This window comes from Cynocephalus volans, chromosome 7 (assembly GCF_027409185.1).
Source record: "Cynocephalus volans isolate mCynVol1 chromosome 7, mCynVol1.pri, whole genome shotgun sequence".
Classification (NCBI taxonomy): domain Eukaryota; kingdom Metazoa; phylum Chordata; class Mammalia; order Dermoptera; family Cynocephalidae; genus Cynocephalus; species Cynocephalus volans.
In genome coordinates, this window is record NC_084466.1 from 121,394,986 (window position 1) to 121,414,995 (window position 20,010).

The following is a 20,010-nucleotide window of genomic DNA, read 5'->3' on the forward strand; positions in this document are numbered from 1 at the left end:
CTCATTCTCTCATTTCAATTTCTACCTTTTCTTTCCACTTGACTGCCATACATGTACAGCACGGTGTGCACATGAAGTCCAGCCTCTGTAACCAGAATGAAGCAGAGAGTTCAATAACTATGCGGGAGTTCAAGTCAGGCAGGATAAAGAGCCAATTTGATTAACTAAGGTCCAAATAAAAAAATTAAACAAATTTGGAAACCTGAATCAATGCATCTAACCATAATGTGCTGTCTTATTCTAAGAAGTAAAGGTCTTTCCCTGCAACCTGCTACCGCACTTACTATATTGTGATGAGCTGGGATATGTCTGCTATCTACCTGATGGCAAACTCCTTAAACGTAAGGACTGTGCAGTACCCATCCTTCTTCCCTAGATGCTTACAATGCTGGTATAGCAGGAGCCCAACAGATGCTCATTAACCAAATCAAGAAATAAAAAACAGTCATTGTTCAAAAACTAAAAAGTTACTAAATGGATAAATCTTCTTGGTGAAATGTGATTAATTACAGAACCATCTCAGGTACGCATTAGGATTTTAGCAAACATGTAAAATTTGCCCTTCTGCCATTCTGCATATAGTAACATGAACATGTATGACATCAGACCTTTAATTAAAAATCATTACTTAAGTTGCTTTATTACAGCTATAAATAAACTTTATTTGATGGAATGTAATAAAACATTTTCAAATTTAACAACATGTATCTGACCATAATTAAACATTTAAACTATGAGTATAAGTATATACGGTCACTTTAGCAAATCTGTGTGGTTCAGGAATTTGTACAAGCTTTGTCTGAAAGGACAGTGCCCACCCCTCCTTTCAGGAAAGGCAGCCCTTCCCTGCAGCTGGTAAGAAACAATGTCAATGAAAGTTGAGAGAAGTCCATAATCCACATTGGAACTCCACTTTATCCTGTGAGGGGACAGCTTCCTTAACTGGAGGAAGATAATATTCTCTTTAAGTTCTCTTTCATGTAATGAAGGTTTCCATTCATTTTATCCCTCTTACAGGCATAGGTCTTCTTTTCTGATCTATTATCTTTCTGTCTCCTTAGCTCACACTTATTACACGTGCCATTAAAATATATATATTATCTGTAAAGGGACGTTTTCTGCTTCCCATCTGCTCTTAATGCCTACCACTTTTTTGGAGGGAGAGGGGAAGGGTGGGTCAGGGGACAGAATTGCTCAGGCACACATTTGATTTAAGATACAGAGAACACAAAAGCAAATTCTCTAGAAGGAACAGAATGTTGCTCTGGAACATTCCTCACGTGGTCCAGGTGACCTCCAACTCACAATGCAGTTTAATGCAATGCTGCTCAAGGAGAATAAACGTCTGTGCTCCTTCTTCAGAAGCATCACAACTTTCTTAGAAACCCCATTATTGCCACACTTCTTCCACATAACACAGAGTTATGGGCCTATTGTACCCTTGTGTAAAATGAGTCAAAAACATGCCAATAATCGTGTTAATGTACAGTGCAGTTAGGTAGCACTTGCTCTTCATCTGCTAAAAATCCTCACAGAAGGAATCCTCCTCACCTCCCAAGACCCCTCAGAAGTGTGAGTGTGAGAAAAAGCTTTATGCAGCCTCTATGCTTTTCTCCATCCTGAGATCTGTTCCTGAGTTACACCATAACAAGAGAGTTAACAAAGAAAGTACATTGGTGGGGAAGTGACAGGGACCCTGAAGAAAAGCCAAACTATTTCACAGAAGCTTGAACGAACACTGCTCTGGGAAATCACTTGTAAAGCTGATGACTGGATTCTGTTTTCTAACATGGACATGCAACATATTCAACACTATGCTGACCACAGCTTGCTTGGGAAAGCTCTTCTGTCATACAACAAAATACATTCTGTCACATGAATGATTCCTGAATATTCACCACAGTGCCTACACTCAGAAGCATGGGCAGAGTGCATTGGAACTTTCTCCCACTTGCATGGATCTGGACATATGCAAAGCACCAGAAACTGCTTCCTTCCCTGGAACTCAGTTCTGTTAGTGTGCTTACTGCTGAGATGATCTGGCTGTCTTAACATGAGAACACGCAATAGCACTGATCCACGGACTGACCCAAAAAAGAGGAGGTCACCATCCCCCTCATAATATACTTTGTACAACAGATCACCCTGTTTGCCACGTTTTAGCCATCCCAAGAAAGGACAGAAGCCGCATTCCATTCTGCAGTCTCGGCAAAAGATTTCGTTCTGTTTCCACCTCTGTTTTGCCTTATTTCATCTCCATTATTCCGTTTTCGATCATGAATCATGACCTTTTTTTCTACAGTAGTCAGAGTTTTGTCTATGAAAGAGAGAGAGGGAGAGAGAGAGAAACAGAGAGAAACAAGAAAATGATTTAGCAGAAGCATAAATGCGAGTTTTCATTTTGTGGTGGGTGGATTTAATTTTTATAGAAGTCAGTAATTTGAATCATTTGTGGCTTCTAAGGGATGATGAACATCTCTAAAGGGAAGGAAAAAGTGCTATGGCTCTTTTCATAGATTTCATAACGTCTATGAGTTACCAAGGCCTTAATGTATTTGCAAATCAGCCCCAAATAACCCATTTAGAAATTCAATTTTATAATACAGCTGTAGCCCCAAATGGCTTTGCTCTCAAAAATCCTTGCAAAATACTACAGCACTTGCCCTACTTGAAAAGAATAATGACTACTAATGAGATGCGTTCTACCCTTCAAACCTAGGAAAAGTCATCATAGTAAGCCATGTGGAAGAGGAAACCCCCCTTCCTTCAGTCCCTTCTCCCAGATTCACAGAAGAGGCCTGAGCCATGGAAAAGTGTCGGCCAATGGCTGAGAAAAAGTCCCTTTCTCCTGGTGAAAAGTCATACTCCCATAGCTCTGTACCTTCACAGGCCTCGACTTACCACACTGCATCATGTGCTTAAGAGCTCGTTCTGTAAGGTCCCAGGGCCTGGGACTGAGCTACTCACCTCAGCTGTCCCCCACACCCCCCACCCCACCTCACCCCAACCCATCCCCTGCCCATTTGGCTATTACACCTTTGGTTCTGCTCCTCCCCATCTGACGTCCCCCTCCCAGTCCGGTCCTTCCGATTGGTGACTCAGCAGATGGATCTCCCTGGTGACAAGCTTCACTTATCCATAAGGCATGGTCTCTAGCTCTGCCCCTCAGACTCACATAACAGCGCCTGAGGATGAGTGAGGGACTTGGGCCAGATCCAGGCTCCTGGGTATCTGGGAGTGGGGACTGGAAATAGGCTGTGACCCCAAGTGCACTTCACAGACACATTGCTAGCCCCAGGCTTCCACCTCCTCTCAGCACAGAGGAGAGACCACTTCCCACGCAGCTCGGCTTTGCTCCCACCCTCCCTGAACTGTGCTGAATCCCTCTGGGCCTCAGCCACAGCGCCGTCTCCCAAAGCCTCCCTTTCCTTGCCACCCACATGTGATGGTTTGGGGATTCCAACTCCCAAACATCTCAGACACCTCTTATCCCTTTGCTAGTCTCGGGACACCCTCCTAATGGGGGCCCTCCTGAAAGGAGACCTCGCATGTACATGACTTTCCTAACCCATCTCCCTTTTCCCATTGTGAAGCCCTCCACCCATCCCTAACGCTGCAGCCCTCGTCTCACTACTGCTCATGAAGCCTCCATCTCCTTCCCTCCACTCCTGCCTACCCAGCCCTCCGTGCTGACCCCAATCTACCCACCTTGCCAGTACTGCTGAAGACATGCCCCAGGCTCCTTGCCTACCTCCACCCCCATCTGTGCCCCTCTGTCCATGCTGTCCCCTCTGCTTTGAGCAGCCCCCACCCCACCTCCCCCCCCACTATTCCTTCTTGTCAAAATCCTACTCTTTCTTCAAGACCCACCTCAAATATCACTTCCTTTCCAGTTTCTACCACAGACATTTTCTTCCTAAGAATGCTCCCAAAGCTATTCTTCCTGCGTACCTCTCTGTACTGCTTGATTTTATGTTGTGCTATGTGTATTTATTGTCTACCAAGGAAGCAAATATATATATATACTAGAAAAAAACATATAATAGGAAAAGCAAAAGAAGGCAATCAACTGCCTTTCCTACTTTAAAGAGGTGTTGCAAAGTTTAAATGTAGGCAGTTGCAAAGCATGAAGCAAATAAACTGCTATTATTACTAGTTGATGATTTAATGAAAATAAAGTGCTGAATTCCAGCTAGGAAAAAACACCATTGAAAAAAAATCCAGGAAATAGCAAACTTCTTGTTTGTTTCTGTGTTCAGGCAGCATCCTATCACAGATACCTGGGGTTTCAGGAGCCCTGGAGGTTCTTCCCAACATCCTCTGGGACCCATTTCTTTCTTTCTTTTTTTTTTTAAATCACTGGTTTCCATAAAGAAATGGTAGAATAACCCTGAATTCCAAAGCTTCAGCACAAACCCTGGAGCAGCATATTGACAGAATTCATGGCAAAAACCCAAGGTTACTCTGTTATGAGTCACCGCTAAGAACCACTGCAATTAACAGGGATTATAAGAGGCTCTTTGAAGAGAAAGACAATACAATTGCCAATAAGAAAAGGGAGGAAAAGGAAGAGCTACTTCAAAGCAATTTCATGACATTCTTTTATATGAAGGTATTCTAAAAACTGTTCTTGAATATTGTTCATAAATTGTGTCAAAGAACAAAAGTCATCAAAACATGATATACTTACAAGCAATTTATGGCAATTTAAAGCATATGTCATCAAATTAAAAAGAAAAAAAGAATCCCTGCTTGTATCACACTGTCACATTTGTTTTTGTATTACCAGCATTTGAATACTTGTGAAAAGGTGAAAAAATTTAAAACGGATAGTATGAATTAAAATTACCAGTGCAAAAGTATTCACAGCTTTTTTCCCTGTATTCACTCCGTTACCCCAAGGAAAATTCTCGAGTGCCTGCTGGACTCCTGAGGCTCTGCTCATGCTGATCAAGAAAATGGGAAGAAATGGGTAAATAACCAGTAGTAGCAACACATACTCTAGCAGATCATTTACACAGGTAAGGAAAAAACTATTATGTAAAAAACAGAGCCAAGAAGGCAGAGTGAAGAGCAAAAATTAAAGAGACTAGAACCCAAGCAGCCAGATGGGAAGAAAAGGACTGGAGAAATTAGAGCTGGGAGCTCAGAGTCTTCAGGGTTGGCCAAAGGATATGTGTGAGCTCGAGTGAGAGGTAGAGGGAGCAAAGGACTCTAAGAAGGTTTGCTGGGAGCTATGAATTGCATACCTTTTGTCATTGTTCCAGAGACTGCAGAGACTAGTTATGTTATTCATACCCAGGAGAGTTAGGAGTTGTTTGGGGTTAGCCAATTTGAATGCAACTGTGCGGACTGTGGACAATGTGGGTTATTATTCTGGTTACAAGTCTTTTACTGGCCACACACCTCTACAACCACCCCAGCCCACTGGATTATGAGCTTCCAGAGGCGAGGACTGTCACTTATTCATCTTTGTACCCCTACCATGCCTGGCATCATAACTTGTATACAGAAAACCTTCAAATGTTTTTGGAAAAAACAAGCCAGTGAAGAGACTCTTTACACCCAGCCTCTAGGTTCTGATTCATCCCACACAGTGCCACCAAATGAATCTTCACCACTTGATAACTCCATTCTCCTACTTGAAGAGATTCATTAATGGCTTACTACTCTCTACATTGGGGTTCCCCACTTTGGCATTATGGGATGTGTAATTCTTTGGGTGGGGTGGGATGGGGAGAGGTGCTGACTGTGTATCATAGGATCTTTAGCAGCAACCCTGACCTCTACCCAGTAGGTGCCAGTAGTTCCCCCACCCCACCAGTTGTGGCAACCAAAAATGTCTCCATACATTGCCAAATGTCCCCAAAGGGGAGCGGAGGAGGGGGAATTTCCTCTGATTAAGAACCACTTGTCTACACTAAAAGTCCAAATTCTTGGAACCAGCATAAAAGACACTTCCTAATTTTGTCTTATCTACTTTCTACTCTGATCTCCAACTCTTCCTCCACCCCAATGCTTAGCTTCAGCCAGACTGTCCTTTGCATAAGCTCCCACATTGGTGCCTCTACATAAAAGCTTCCTTCATCTGAAATACTATTTCTGCCCTCCTTTAGCTATAAATACCTTGACCACTTTCATAGACATACTTGAGCCCATATCCTTCAGCAATTCTGCTCTGATTGGGGTTAGTGTAGACTCAGAGTTATTTACCTCTCCTTTGAGTCCTATAGCTTTTCCTGTCTCCACCTTTCCTTATCACAAAAAGTGTGAGTGTGCATATGTCTTCTTAGTTTGTTAAAGTTACTATAGTAAAATACCATAAACCAGATAGCTTATAAGCAACAGAAATTTATTTCTTACAGTTCTAGAGGCTGGGAAGTCCAAGATCAAGGAGCCTGTGGGTTCTTGTCTGGGGAGGGCTCACTCTCTGCTTCGTAGATGGTGCCTTCTAGCTGTCCTCACATGGCAGAGGAAGCGAACAAGCTCCCTTGGGCCTCTTTTATAAAGATACTAACCTCATCTAACAATTTCCTAAAGGCTCCACCTTTTAATACTATTGCAATGGGGATCAGGTTTCAACACATGAATTTGGGGGGACATAAACATTCAGACCATAGCACCATATGTGTGTGTTTATATATGTCTGGCCAACAGAAGTATATGCCCTAGGAGAGGAAAGTTGTCATTTATTTTCTGTATTCTCGTTATGCAAAAAGAAATCAAAAAATGAATCTTTCAGCATTGGTACTGAATAGAAAACTGCTTCATTTAGAGTTAGAAAAATAGCTGTTTAACTCCGTAGAATCTATCACTGGAAATTTCCTAAAGTTGATGTATATTTTTAGGCCAATTACCATAAATGATCTGAATATTCCACGACAAAAAAATTTAAATTGAGAGAGATGTAATGAAGGGATAGTAATTCTCTTAGACCAGGGGAGAGCAGACTATGGCCTGTGGGCCAAATCTATCTGGCTGCATCATTTTGTAAATAAAGTTTTATCGGTGCACAGCTATATCCATCTGTTTACTTATGATGATGACAAAGGCAGAGACGAATAGTTTCAATAGGAAACATATGGCTGGCGAAGCTTAAAATATTTACTATTTGGCCCTTCACAGTAAAAGTTTGCTGATTCCTGTCTTAGACTAACAGGAAAACAACACCCAAGCCTTCATACTACCTAAAGACACAAAGACATAAAGGCTTGGACTTTATGTTAGCTGATTCATTTTTATAAAAGGCACAGTGGCATTGAATTTAAAAGCACTTTTGAACATAGATTTTCTGGGCTCAAATCCAGCGCTATAACTCTATAGCTCTGTGGGAAAATTATCTGACCTCTCCAAGCCTTAGTTTTATCTTTAGAATGGAGATGGAAAAAACCAACCTATCATAAGAAGATTAAGTGATATAATTCACATAGATTATTCAGCATAGTGCCTGAGAGAAAATCCTCAGTAAATATGGCTTACTATCATTTTAAACTGGAAAACTTATTTGTGTTACATTTTTAACATTATCCTTTTGCGATTTATCTGAATTATCCATGGGTTATTTACTAAAATAATCAATAAAATTATTCTCAAATTCTTTGACTTTTCAGATGCATGAAAATAGTGGATTTTCTAGTTCAGGACTTCATCTGTTTTTTCCTAGTTTATACAGTGGGCTGCTTACGTGGACCCCTGCCACCTGTCTGCCCTTGTCACTATTTTAAGAGAAACCTTCCTCGAACACATCCCTCAGTATGTTACTTCTGGGAACTAAAACCAATACATACTTTCCTTTTCCTTTGCTAAATAATCCTGGGACCAGGTGAAATGACCTAGCTACTTGTTCCAGGAAATAGTTGCTTCCAGAAGATAAGACTGTACACCAAATAAAATAGCTTACTTAAGAAGACTAATAGTATGCTCTTTAATAATTGTTTCGAAGCCCCCATCTTGCTGTATCCACCACTCCAAAACTATTATGTCATAAATTATAATGAGTCCTCACTAGTCCCCTACTTTGAAATCACCCAGCCCAAGCCCTAAAACTCTATCAATATCTTGTCTAAATGCTGGCGAGGTTGCGGAGAAAAAGGAACTCTCATACATTGTTGGTGGGACTGCAAAATGGTGCAGCCTCTATGGAAAATGGTATGGAGGTTCCTCAAACAATTGCAGATAGATCTACCATATGACCCAGCTATCCCACTGCTGGGAATATACCCAGAGGAATGGAAATCATCAAGTCGAAGGTATACCTGTTCCCCAATGTTCATCGCAGCACTCTTTACAATAGCCAAGAGTTGGAACCAGCCCAAATGTCCATCATCAGATGAGTGGATACGGAAAATGTGGTACATCTACACAATGGAATACTACTCAGCTATAAAAACGAATGAAATACTGCCATTTGCAACAACATGGATGGACATCGAGCGAATTATATTAAGTGAAACAAGTCAGGCACAGAAAGAGAAATACCACATGTTCTCACTGATTGGTGGGAGATAAAAATTAATATATAAATTCACAGACACACACACACACAAAAAAAAAAAAAAAACCGGGTTGGGGGGGGAAGAAGATATAACAACCACAATTACTTGAAGTTGATACGACAAGCAAACAGAGGGGACATTGGTGGCGGGGAGGGGGGGAGGGAGGAGGGAGGGAGATTTTGGTGAGGGGGAGCAATAATCAGCCACAATGTAGATCGACAAAATAAAATTTAAAAAAATAATAAATAAAAATAAAATGGAAATAATAATTTTTAAAAAGTTTTATTAAAACTAAAATATATATATATATATATATATCTTGTCTTATTCCTCCATCTGAGAAACTACTAAGACTCTGTCTAGGAGGTATACTCCCATAGTACAGTAAATCTAATAAACTTAACTTAGAGTAACGGGTCATTCTAGTTGTCTTCTTAGAAAGCTGATGGCTATAATCCCCAGCTCAAAAGACTCAGTAGCTCTTCACTACCTACAGACTGAAATCATTTGACAAACAGTATTGAATAACAGTTACAAGCACATACACTGGGGTAATTCATACCACTTCTACCACTTAGGTCAGTTGCTTTATGTCCCTGAGCCTCAAGTTATTCTTCTGAAAACCAGGAATTCTAGAAGCAATTACTTTTCTGATAGCTTGGTGTAGGCGTCCAAAAATTGCTGGCAATTATTATTTTTATTTATCATCTATTATGTGTCAGGCACTGCACTAGATTCTGCAAACAGAATATAGACTAAGACATAGCTCCTTCCCTGAAGGAATTCAGAATCTGGTGGGCAAACACTAGTGATCAGTTCAATAGAATCTTGTAGGCCTAGAAAGATCTCTGGAGTTGCTTACACTCTAGACCCTAAAATTATATTCTTTTTTTTTAAAGTGCTACTTTCTATATTGTGAACAATTTCATATGCACAAAAGAGTGTCTATAGTAGAAGTCAAAATGAACATCTGTGAAGCTACACCCAGCTCAAGAATTAGCACAGCCATAGTCTTACAACTTTGAGTGGTAAGCGAAAAGCAGACTAATATATAAAAAATGTGTAGCACTAGGATTCAGATGATGTGGGATCTAGACTTAGTTTTGACATTAGCTAAGTATGGGATAATCTCTCTCTCCAAGTCTCACTTACCTCTTCTGTCAAATGAAGGGACTGGACAGTGCTCCCTGGTTCTCCTGCCTATCCCTTCCTGCCAGGTTCAGTGAAGAGGAACACCTTTTTCTCTCTCATGTCCAACACTAATCTGCTTTGCATTCTTATCAGCATCTTCCATTCTCTCACCCAAGTTTCTTTTCCTTCAGCTTTCAAACATGAATTTATCTCCTCTACCTCAAATTTAAAACAAAATCTTCACTTGATCTGCTGACAATTCTAACTACTCTACCGACTTCATCCTTCTATACAATGCCGGCTTTGTTAACATGTGGATGACTTGTGAAACATCCATTTCCTCATCACCATCAGTTCTTTGCAATCCTTTTTCAGATCCCAACTCCCTACTGTAATTGCCTCCTAGAAAGTCACTGAGAGCTTCCTAGACAAACTCAGCAACCCTTAATCAGTTCCCTACTACCAAGATGGCGGACAGCACTTCCTGAAAGTTCCTGTGGCTTTTAAGACCTTACCTCATCCTGGCATCTCCCCACACCAGCCACTCTCCTTTTTCCTGGACTGCTTCCTTTTAGCCTCTGTGCATGTAACTGTACACTGGAAAGATCATTTTCACTTCCTTCCTCAAATTGATCAGTGAAGGATGAGGTCATCAAAAAAAAAAAGTTTCACTGGATGGAAGAATAATAGCAATTAAATGATAACGTTATGAGAATAGGATATGAGGACATAAGTCAGACATCATTTATGGAGAAAGAATGGAAAATATCACCTTACTTGTCGTCAATCACGTTAATTGCAATTCATCAGCAAATCAGTCTCATCTTCCAACCCAACTAAGTACCTATCTTTGGCTTGTAAAATTTTACTGGGTGGAGAAATGGAGTCTATACTATTCTGAATTCAAATCTGATATGTTAAACAGAAGATAACTCAGGAAGAGTTTTGTGATGTCCTTCAAGCAGAAGCTGCACACAAGGGTCAGGGGGATGAAAGGGAAATAGCCATAAGTGACCTTACAGCACAAACTCGAGTCTCCCGGGCCTCTCTGCAAGCTTCAGGGCCTCGTGCATGCCTGCGGCCGAGAGCTTGCGGTTGATATTCCGGTACTGGCACTGCAGCAGGCTGCAATAGGTGGTCCTCAGGTCCCGGTTGAAGAAGGCATATATAAAAGGGTTAATGAGAGAGTTTGCATAGCCCAGCCACAGAAATGTCCTCTCCACCCACAGCGGGATGCAGCTGCAGGCGGTGCCGCAGATGAAGGGCCTGGCTGTGGAGAGGAGGAAAAAGGGCAGCCAGCACACGGTGAAGGCCCCCACGATGATGCCCAAGGTGGTGGCTGCTTTCTGTTCCCTCTTGAAGATGGAGATGTTCTTCCTTTCGTGTTTGAGGAGCCTGGACAGGTTGGCACACTCCTCCACCTCCTTCTGGAGCTTCCCCACGCCGTTGAGGGCGACCGTGCTGCCCGGCTGCAGGCGCGGGAAGCCGGGGAACTTGTGCTTGGCCGCGCTCCTGCGGGCGGCCTTGTAGATGCGGTAGTACATGAAGAGCATGACCGACATGGGGATGTAGAAGGCCACCGCGGTGGAGTAGATGGTGTAGCCGAAGTCCTGGCTGATGAGGCACACCTTGTCGTCGTTGACGTTCTGGGCCCATCCGAAGAGCGGGGGCAGGGTGATGGAGGCGGAGAGCAGCCACACCGAGAGAATCATCTTGGCCATGCACTTCCCGTTCTGTCTCACAGGGTACGTGAGGGGCCTCGTGATCCCAAGGTACCTGCGACAGAAAGGGAAAGACAGCCGGTGAACACCGTGCTCACAACCGAGCAACCAGCCGGCCACAGCGCGGGGCCTCACAACAGCCCTCCTAGGCGGGCACGGTTCTTCCTGCTTTGCAGAAAGGTACACTAAGGCTTCCAGATGTCCCCTGTTTTATTCCAGGTCACTCAGCCAGAGGCACTGCCAGGATGGAGCTTGAGAGCTCTCTGACTCTCAAGTGGGCCCATGCTTTTCTCATACCTTGTAGCTTCTCATATCCATGGAGCCAGTGAGCTGAAGATTAAACACCCACCCTCCCCCCATGACCACAGCCACTAAAATCAGACAGGAACAAAGGATATCAAGCCTGGTGTGGGATATTGTGACACATTCTCACAAATTAACCGAGGCCAATCATACTCTGATACTATGCACACACTGATCTCCTCGGCTATCTTAATTCAGGCTAGTTTGGGGTGTTAGTTTGTTTATGCTGTACAGAATCTTGCTTTTTTTTTCTCTTTTTATATTTTTCAATTAATAGACAAATTTTTACAGCAGTTTTAGATTGACAGAAAAACTGAACAGAAAGTGCAGAGTTCCCATATACCCATCCACCCCCCAACTCCACAACATTTCCCTATTATTGACATCTTATTGGGCTGGTCAGTAAGCTCGGTTGGTCAGAGTATGGTGTCATAACGCCAGGAAAAAGGGTTCAGATCCCTGTACTGTCCAGTCCGGCTTTTAATTCAGTTTTACTTCCCCTTTGCACTGTAGCAGAAGCATTTCTTTAAGATGACAGAGATTTGTGAGATAGTTTAGAAATCCTAGGGTTTTAAAATGGAAAGTAGAAAGTGATCCTTTTCTTTACCCCCAGAAAACTCTCACACATGAGCAATGTCAGAGGAACAATCTATAAAATAAAAACAGCCTGCTTCGTCTCTCCAGTTCTGAGGACAAGAAAGGACACAATTCTGAAAAATACTAGGCAAATCCTGCATTTTCTCTGTGCTTACTTCTATATAGGGAATATTCCTCCATCTCAGTTATCAAAGATTTATAATGCAAAAGAGGCTCCACAGACAGAACATATACAGTAAGATGTTTTGCCAAATGCTTAATGTTTTTCAGCTTTCCAAATTTGTTTTTTTCTCTATATTTAACAGTCTTAGCATCTATTTTAGGGAGGGCGAAAAGAGCACTTGAGAAGCAAAGACTGGTAAAAGCTAGTCACTTTGCTGCATTCTTTTTTTTACTTTATGCCTATAAAAGATATACTCTTCACACATGAAAAGGAAAGGTACAGAGTCCCTGACTTACTAACAGGTTATTTTCTGAAAGTTGGTCAATTGATAGATTGGGACTTAAAAAATGATTTCTGCTAGAAATACCCTTGATGCTTAAATAATCCCATGAAAATCTAAAATGCTTTCTCGATGAAAATTAGCATCATTGCAACACTTACAACAAGACAAAATTCAAATATTGTAAAAGGAATAGCTAAATTTGCTTATTCATCACAAACTCGTTCATTCCTTCAACAAATATTAATGCAGCTCTTTCCAAGGACCAGGTACTGTTCTAAATGTTGAGGATACGTCAGTGAATACAAGAGAAAAAAATCTTGAATGCAGGCAAATGGGGAAATCATGTGGGGTGAAGGGGAGGACCGGGCTGTGGTAATGTTGAAAGAGACTTGTGATCCCTTCCGAGGACTCGGGTGCACATGTTCCTGGTTCTTCATTTCACAGCCTCTGCCTTCCCTTTTCATTGATATAGCTGACCCACAGCACTATCCTTAAGGTTATCAGCTATAGGTATGATTACATTTTGGTTCCCAAATAGAACAAAGGAAGAAAAAGAGCTTTTCCTGAGAATGCAAGAATAAGAGCTGAAAAGAAAGAGAAAAGAGAATAGGAACTAAGAAGAAGAGAGGAATGAAAGGAATGGGGGAGGGGGGAAAGAGAATGGGGAAAGTAAAAAAAGAGAGAGAGAGAGAACAGGGAAATATGAAATAGGGTTGGCTTTATGTGGAATTATCTGAGTTTCAAGTCATGGGGAAAAAATTTAGAAAAACTGAAGAAAAGCAGAAGACGAGGAAACCTCTGAGAAAAGATGTCAGAACTGACTGAATGCCCACAATTCAGCTGATCTTTGCCTGAGGTCGAATGCAGACATTCCATTAAAGAAAAGTCTCCCTTCCCTTGCTTTGCTTCAGGAGCTCTCTCTAAGTGTTCCCGATGGAAGTCCTTTGCATATTTCTCATTTTGAATCTAGTCCTTGCTTTCTACCAGCTGTTGTGAATATGGCCTTTGGGGCTCCTTCCTTGTTTCCCAGCTCCCCCATGTAGCCTTTTCCAGAAACTGGACTTTTATTTCCCTTCTCTCTTTATCTATAGCCCAGACATAAATACCTGCTCCCATCCCCGCGTCTGGCATCCAAGACACCAGTTCAGGCTGAAGCCTCAGGTTCACCAAGGAGTGAGGTCCAACAGGTTAGTTCACACAGTTCCCCATGTGGCCACCAGATGGCAATATCAGACCACTTTACACCTATTTACTAGGGCGAGGGTGGGGGATGATATGGGAAATGGTTCGAGCAATAGGTGTATGTCGGAAGGAGGAAGGAGGTTTACTCATAAGAAGAAAATAAGTTATATTTTATTTGTGGGGTATAAAAAAAATATTAGCAAGCCTGGAATTCACAACCTGGTAAATTCCTATTCTTGGTGAAATCAGGTTAGTTTTCCCTTCCATTTCTTCACATTTTCTTTACTGGAATGAGTGACTATATCTTCAAGCTTAATTAAAAATCCATCCTTTCTCCCACCTCCATAAATAATACAGAATTACAAAAGGATTAATTCTGAGATATTAATAAATGGAGTACCAAAGGACATATGAGACTATTAGATAATTGCATAAGAACAGCACATTTTCTCATTCCAGTATACTCAGTCTGACATATTATATTCCAGTGATGGGGACTGGCACATACTTAGCCTGTCCTGGATGTACAAATTATACTCCAGAAATTCTGTCCTGTTTCAGGCTCCATTCTCTAATGGCTTCAAGTCCCATCCTGCAGTAAGATAGTAATATTTACTTCTTTAGTATCCTGGGTATCACTTGGTGAGGATTTAGAAGGCTAAAATCAACTGAAAGTTTACTGCAAAAAAAAAAAAAAAAAAAAAGTGTTCACTAAAGTGTATGGATATAAAATAAGCAAGCGAAAGTCAATAGCTTATGTTTTAACAATTAGAAAATATTGGGTGAGGGGCAATAATTTCATTAACAACCAAAAACTTAAAATATCTAGGAAAAAGCTTTAAAAATGGCCAGGGCCTATATGAAAAAAAAACATAAAATGCTACTGAGACACATAAAAGAATACTTAAATCCATGGGGGGAGAAAAAAAACTTTTTTTTTTAATAAGAAAATCCAGTATTATAAAAGTGCCAATTTTCCCTCAGTTAATCTATAAATACCATACAATCCCAATTGAATTATGTAGCAGGGCTTTTATTAGTTTGACCAAAAGATTTTAAAGTTCATCAAGTCAATATGTAAAAATGAACAGATAACTTGAAAAAGAATAATAAAGGGATACTTATTTTATTTAAAAAAAATAGTACAAAGCCATAGTAATAAAAGGCCAATAATAATTATTCAAAAATAGACATATCAATAGAATGGAATAGGTCCCATAAATGGATTCAAATATATAAGAGAATTTCATATAAGATGAGTAATTTTAAATCAGTAGTAAAACATTGGATATTCATGAAGTCTGACAACTAGCTACCAACTGGATAAAAGTAATACTTGCTTCTTATCTTTCTCCTTATTAAATATAAATCCCAAATGGATCAAAATTATTATGTAACAAAATTAAACCCTAAGACTATGAAAAAATATAGGTGAGTATTTCTACAAACCTGAGATGAGCTTACAAAGGCTGTTCTTAACTATGATACAAAAGTTTGAAACTATAAAATAACACATTAATAAATGTTGTGATGAAAATCTTATAAACAAAAATAAGTAAATAACATTTTGTTTAACCTAAAAATCTCTATATGCAAAGTTAAAAGACAAATAAATTTGGAATCCAGATGAATATCCCAACACTCACAGACTCTTACAGGTCAATAAAAAAAGAAAACCATCCCAATAAAAATATTGAAGCAATTGACCAAAGAAGAAATACTAACTGCCAACAGCACTTGCAAATTTGTAGAATTTCATTAATAATCAAAAAGATACAAATTTTTCAATAATGACATATATTTTGATCACTTGCTAATTTTTAAGAAAGACAAAATCCAATACTGGAAAATAGTGAAAAAACAGACACTCTATTACTTTGCTAGTGGGAGTATTAACTGAGATTACAATTCTGGAGGACAGTTTGGCAATTAATATACATCAACTTACCCCTTGGCTCAGCAATTAGATTTCTAGGAATTTGTCTTAAGATAAATATGCAAATTCAAAATGACTAATGTGCAAAGATGTTAACTGAACACAAAATAAAGGAAAAAGATGCAATCTAAGTATTAATAGGAGATTAGATAGATAAAATATGGTGTGCACATATACATATAACATATATATCAGGCAATCATTCAGAATGATGTACATCTGTATTTACTGACATGGAAACAACAGAAGAGGTGATAGAAAACAATAGCTAGCCTTCAAAGATAAATAATAGAATATCATATGATATTGGGTGGGGGGGGTACTGAGATGTCCACAATAATATCCATGAAAATATTAATAGTAGTAGTTTTATCTGGGTTGTAGAGATCTTAATGGTTTTAAGTTTTTCTTTGCACTTTTCTATGCATGTATTTTTTTTTAAGTGAGCATGTTAAAAAAAACAAAAACAAAACACTATTTTAATTCTAAGAATAAAATGAAATATTTAAGAGGATTCTCTATTTCCTAAATTAGCTAAATGATTCTGGCAATATAGACAATCTGGTTCATAAAATCTTTAAAAAGGTAGTAATTAAATCTTATATTGTTTTATTTGATTAGCTTGTCAAAAGTGTTTTATTACATTGATAAATTCACACAAAAGAAACAGAACTCACTGGCATTTAAAATCCTATAATTACTATACAGAGTAATATTGGTATTCAGAGTAGTGTTTGTTCAAATTATAAGTTCAATCTCCCAAACCTTGTATAGGATAAATCTTACCTTCAAGGGAGAGAAAGGAAAAAAACAAAACAAAACCTAGATTGATTCTGAATATTCCTTAAGATGCACGAATTATATTTATCAACTAACATTTTGTGCTCATGGTTAATTAGAAGGCAGAATGCTTATAAAGTCTTCAGAATTTAATTTTAAAATACATAACAATGTTAAAATACAGTAAATCTCAGAGACAAAGACACCAAAGTATTATATAATTGAGAAATGTATGCAACTCACTTTAGGGGTTCCATTGAAGTAGGGATTCAGAGAAAAAGAGGATTAGGGAGTTATAATCTGCATAGGGAGGGATTGGAAGCAAATTAACTCTGCTGCCTGTCTTCCATTCTGACTGTATAGAAATTGTAGATAATGGTTCTTTAATTAAATGGTTTCTCCTGACTTCCACTGCTATAGAATAGTAATTTAGGCAGTAAAAGAAACTGGGTAGAATTATTCTGAAAAACAATGGTTTCTACAGTGTTTGGCTTTTAAAAAGTTTCATGCTCTTAGGAAACCTCTTCCAGGAGAAGTTCTCCCTTATGGTAGGCAAAACCCACCAGAATCTCCCAGCTATCTTAGGTTCCCAAAACTGCTAGATTATTAGAATCACCAAGGAGCTTTTGAAACATACAGATTCCCAAGCCACCATTCTCTGTAAATGTTTAGGGACTCAGGACTCTGTATTTAGGATTGACTGCTCTGGGTTTCTATTCCACATACTGCTGTCAAATTAGTCTTCCCTCATTCAATTACAAGGACTTTATACCTATCATATGAAGGGCTTTGCTCTTTACATATTTCATCTTAATGGTTTGCTTCCAGTTTGGCTTAACAAAATCATCATGAATCATGTTTCCATTATTTCAGCTATTAGTTCTAACTCCCAGTACAGTGCTAAATGAGGTAGACATGGTTTTTATGTCTTAATCAAGTTGTAGATTTTTTTAATAATACACAACAGTTTTGTCAACTTTTTTGACCACAACTTGCAATAGGAAATATAATATATAATTATGTATATAAATAAGAAATTGATATGTGTGTGTGTATATATATGTGTGTGTGTATAAATATATATTTATATATATGAAATCGAAACAAAAGTTCCAAAAAACTATACATACCATTATAACAATTATTTACTCTCTTCTATTCTATTTCAGACTTTTTAAGTGCTGGTCTTAATACACTAAATTGATTTCATAAGCCAATAATAGGTCATGGCCCAAAGTTTTAAAATTACTGGCCTTCAATAAACATGTGAAAAGGTGTTCAACAACACGAGTCGTGAGAAAAACACAAATTAAAAGCACAATGAGACACCACCAGCATCCATCAAAATGGCTAAAAATATGTATAATGATGATGATGATAAAAACTATAACGCCAAGTTTTCTGAAGATATGGAGGAACTGTTAATTCTCATACACTACTGGTGGGAGTGTAAATGGATGCGATAACTTTGGGTGACCTTTTAAAAAGCTGGATGATATATACTCTATGACCCAGCAATTCTTCTAAGTGTATATGAATATTAACCAGAATACCAGAATACATGTACAAGAATGTTCATAGCAAACCCAAATGAAACCAACCCATTTTACAAGAGTAAAACGAATATAATTCTACATCGTAGAATGAGTACATAAATTGTGGTATATTTATACAATGGAATTCTATGAAATAACAAGAATGAACAACTACTGCTTAATTGTCAACGTGGATGAATCTCACAAATGCAGTGTTGAGCTAAAGAATCCAAAAACAAAAGAGAACATACTGTTCAAAAGCAGGAAAAACTCACAACAGTGATGGAAGCCAGAATAGTGGTTACCTTGCGGGGAGAGAGGGCACTGATGAGTAGATGGCACATGAGGAAAATTTGGAGTTCTGGAAATGTTCTATTTCTTTATCTGGGTGTGTTACATAGGTATGTTCAATTTATAGAAATGAAGTGAGTGTCAGTTATGATTTGTGCGGTGTTTTGGATGTATAAATTCATTTATTTTTTTAATAAAAAGTGAATTTTAAAAAACACACTGGACTTATCATTTGCCATTAACTGTTCTCTAAAACCATTATTACATTGGGATTCCACTATACTTTGAAATCATTTTCATCAGGGTTTCCAACTTGTAATTATAGTTAGAATCAGTAAATAATCTAAATTCCTCATTCCGACCTCAGTACTGAGGGAGAGAATTGGGCAAAAGAGAGAAAAACACAAACAGCAACAAAATGGAACAGTTTGGAAACAGAATACCAAAAGTGACTGTCTCTTTGAGAAGTACATGACTACAAAACAAGAAATGAGTTTCCCTTTAGAGAGAGAATCAGAAAATTAAAGCAAAGCACTTAAATCTAAATATACTTTTAAAATCCATGTATTGTATTAGTTTATGTTGCTGCATAACTAATTACCACACCATAGTGGCTTAAAACACACCAATTGATTATGTCACAGCTCAAGTCAAAAAGTCAAAAGTCTGGACACAGCTCAACTGGCTTCTCCACTCAGGGTCCCACCAGGCTGACAGCAAGATGTTGGCCAGAGCGCAGTTTTCTTCCAAGCGCACATGGTTCTTGGCAGAGTTCATTTCCTTGTAGCTGTAGAACTGATAGAGGTTGTGTCTTCAAGGCCAGCAGGACAGCATCTGCTGCAGCTCTGAATCTCTGTGATTTTTGATCCTCTTTTAGTAGGGCTCACCCAATTAGATTAGGCCTACCAACATTCAAGGGGAAAGAATTATACAGGGCATGCATACCAGGGAAGGAGAATCTTAGGAGCTATCTCAGAATTCTGCTCACCACAGGTCATATGTGATCACAGAAACTAAGGATACAATTTTCCACCAAGGAAGCTAAACAAAGACCTACTTGCTATCTACTCAAATTGAGACAAGACTTCCAATGAGACTAGTCTTGCCTGTATTCTACTGGGAGGCAGTTATTTTCAACCATATTTTTCTGTCATTCAATATTTCTCTTACTGTCAACTGTTTTTTGCCCACCTAATATGTAAAAACCCTGTATCTCTATGAAAATCTATCAAAGGATTTTTAAATAATTACCGTCATAAAAATGAATAGTGCAGGGTATTAATAGTGACCCATGAATTATACTTAATTTAATTACTTCAGTTGTATATATACTTACAATAAATTCTGAATTTTCCCACCAAAGAACTTGGCCTTTAATTCCTCTGAGAAAAAAAGAAATGAAAATGCAAAGAAAGAGCCAAAAATTTACCAGCAATAATAAAACAAGGGACTGGCAGAAAATCTTAGCTAAAATCTTCAAAAGGTTACAGGCAGGGAAAAAAGAAAATATTCTGTTTAATGATGGAACAAGAGTGTCCTCTGACCTCCCACCCCCACCCCACCCCACAGAGGCAGTACTGAAGAAAGAGGGTG

General features: G+C 39.1%; 1 protein-coding gene across 2 annotated transcripts in view; it reads right to left on the reverse strand.

Annotated features, from left to right (window-relative positions):
- Positions 1-2,274: 2,274 nt before the first annotated feature.
- The window catches only part of HTR7 (5-hydroxytryptamine receptor 7), a 92,580-nt gene continuing 74,844 nt past the window's right edge, over positions 2,275-20,010 (reverse strand). The window contains exons 2-3 of one of the 2 annotated variants that reach the window (XM_063103326.1): positions 10,647-11,402; positions 2,275-2,317 (exon numbers count right to left, since the gene is read on the reverse strand). In XM_063103326.1, the coding sequence (XP_062959396.1) occupies positions 2,275-2,317; positions 10,647-11,402 (799 nt within the window). Of the gene's footprint in view, positions 2,318-10,642; positions 11,403-20,010 lie in introns of those variants that run through there. The other variant, XM_063103327.1, reaches the window with a different exon arrangement.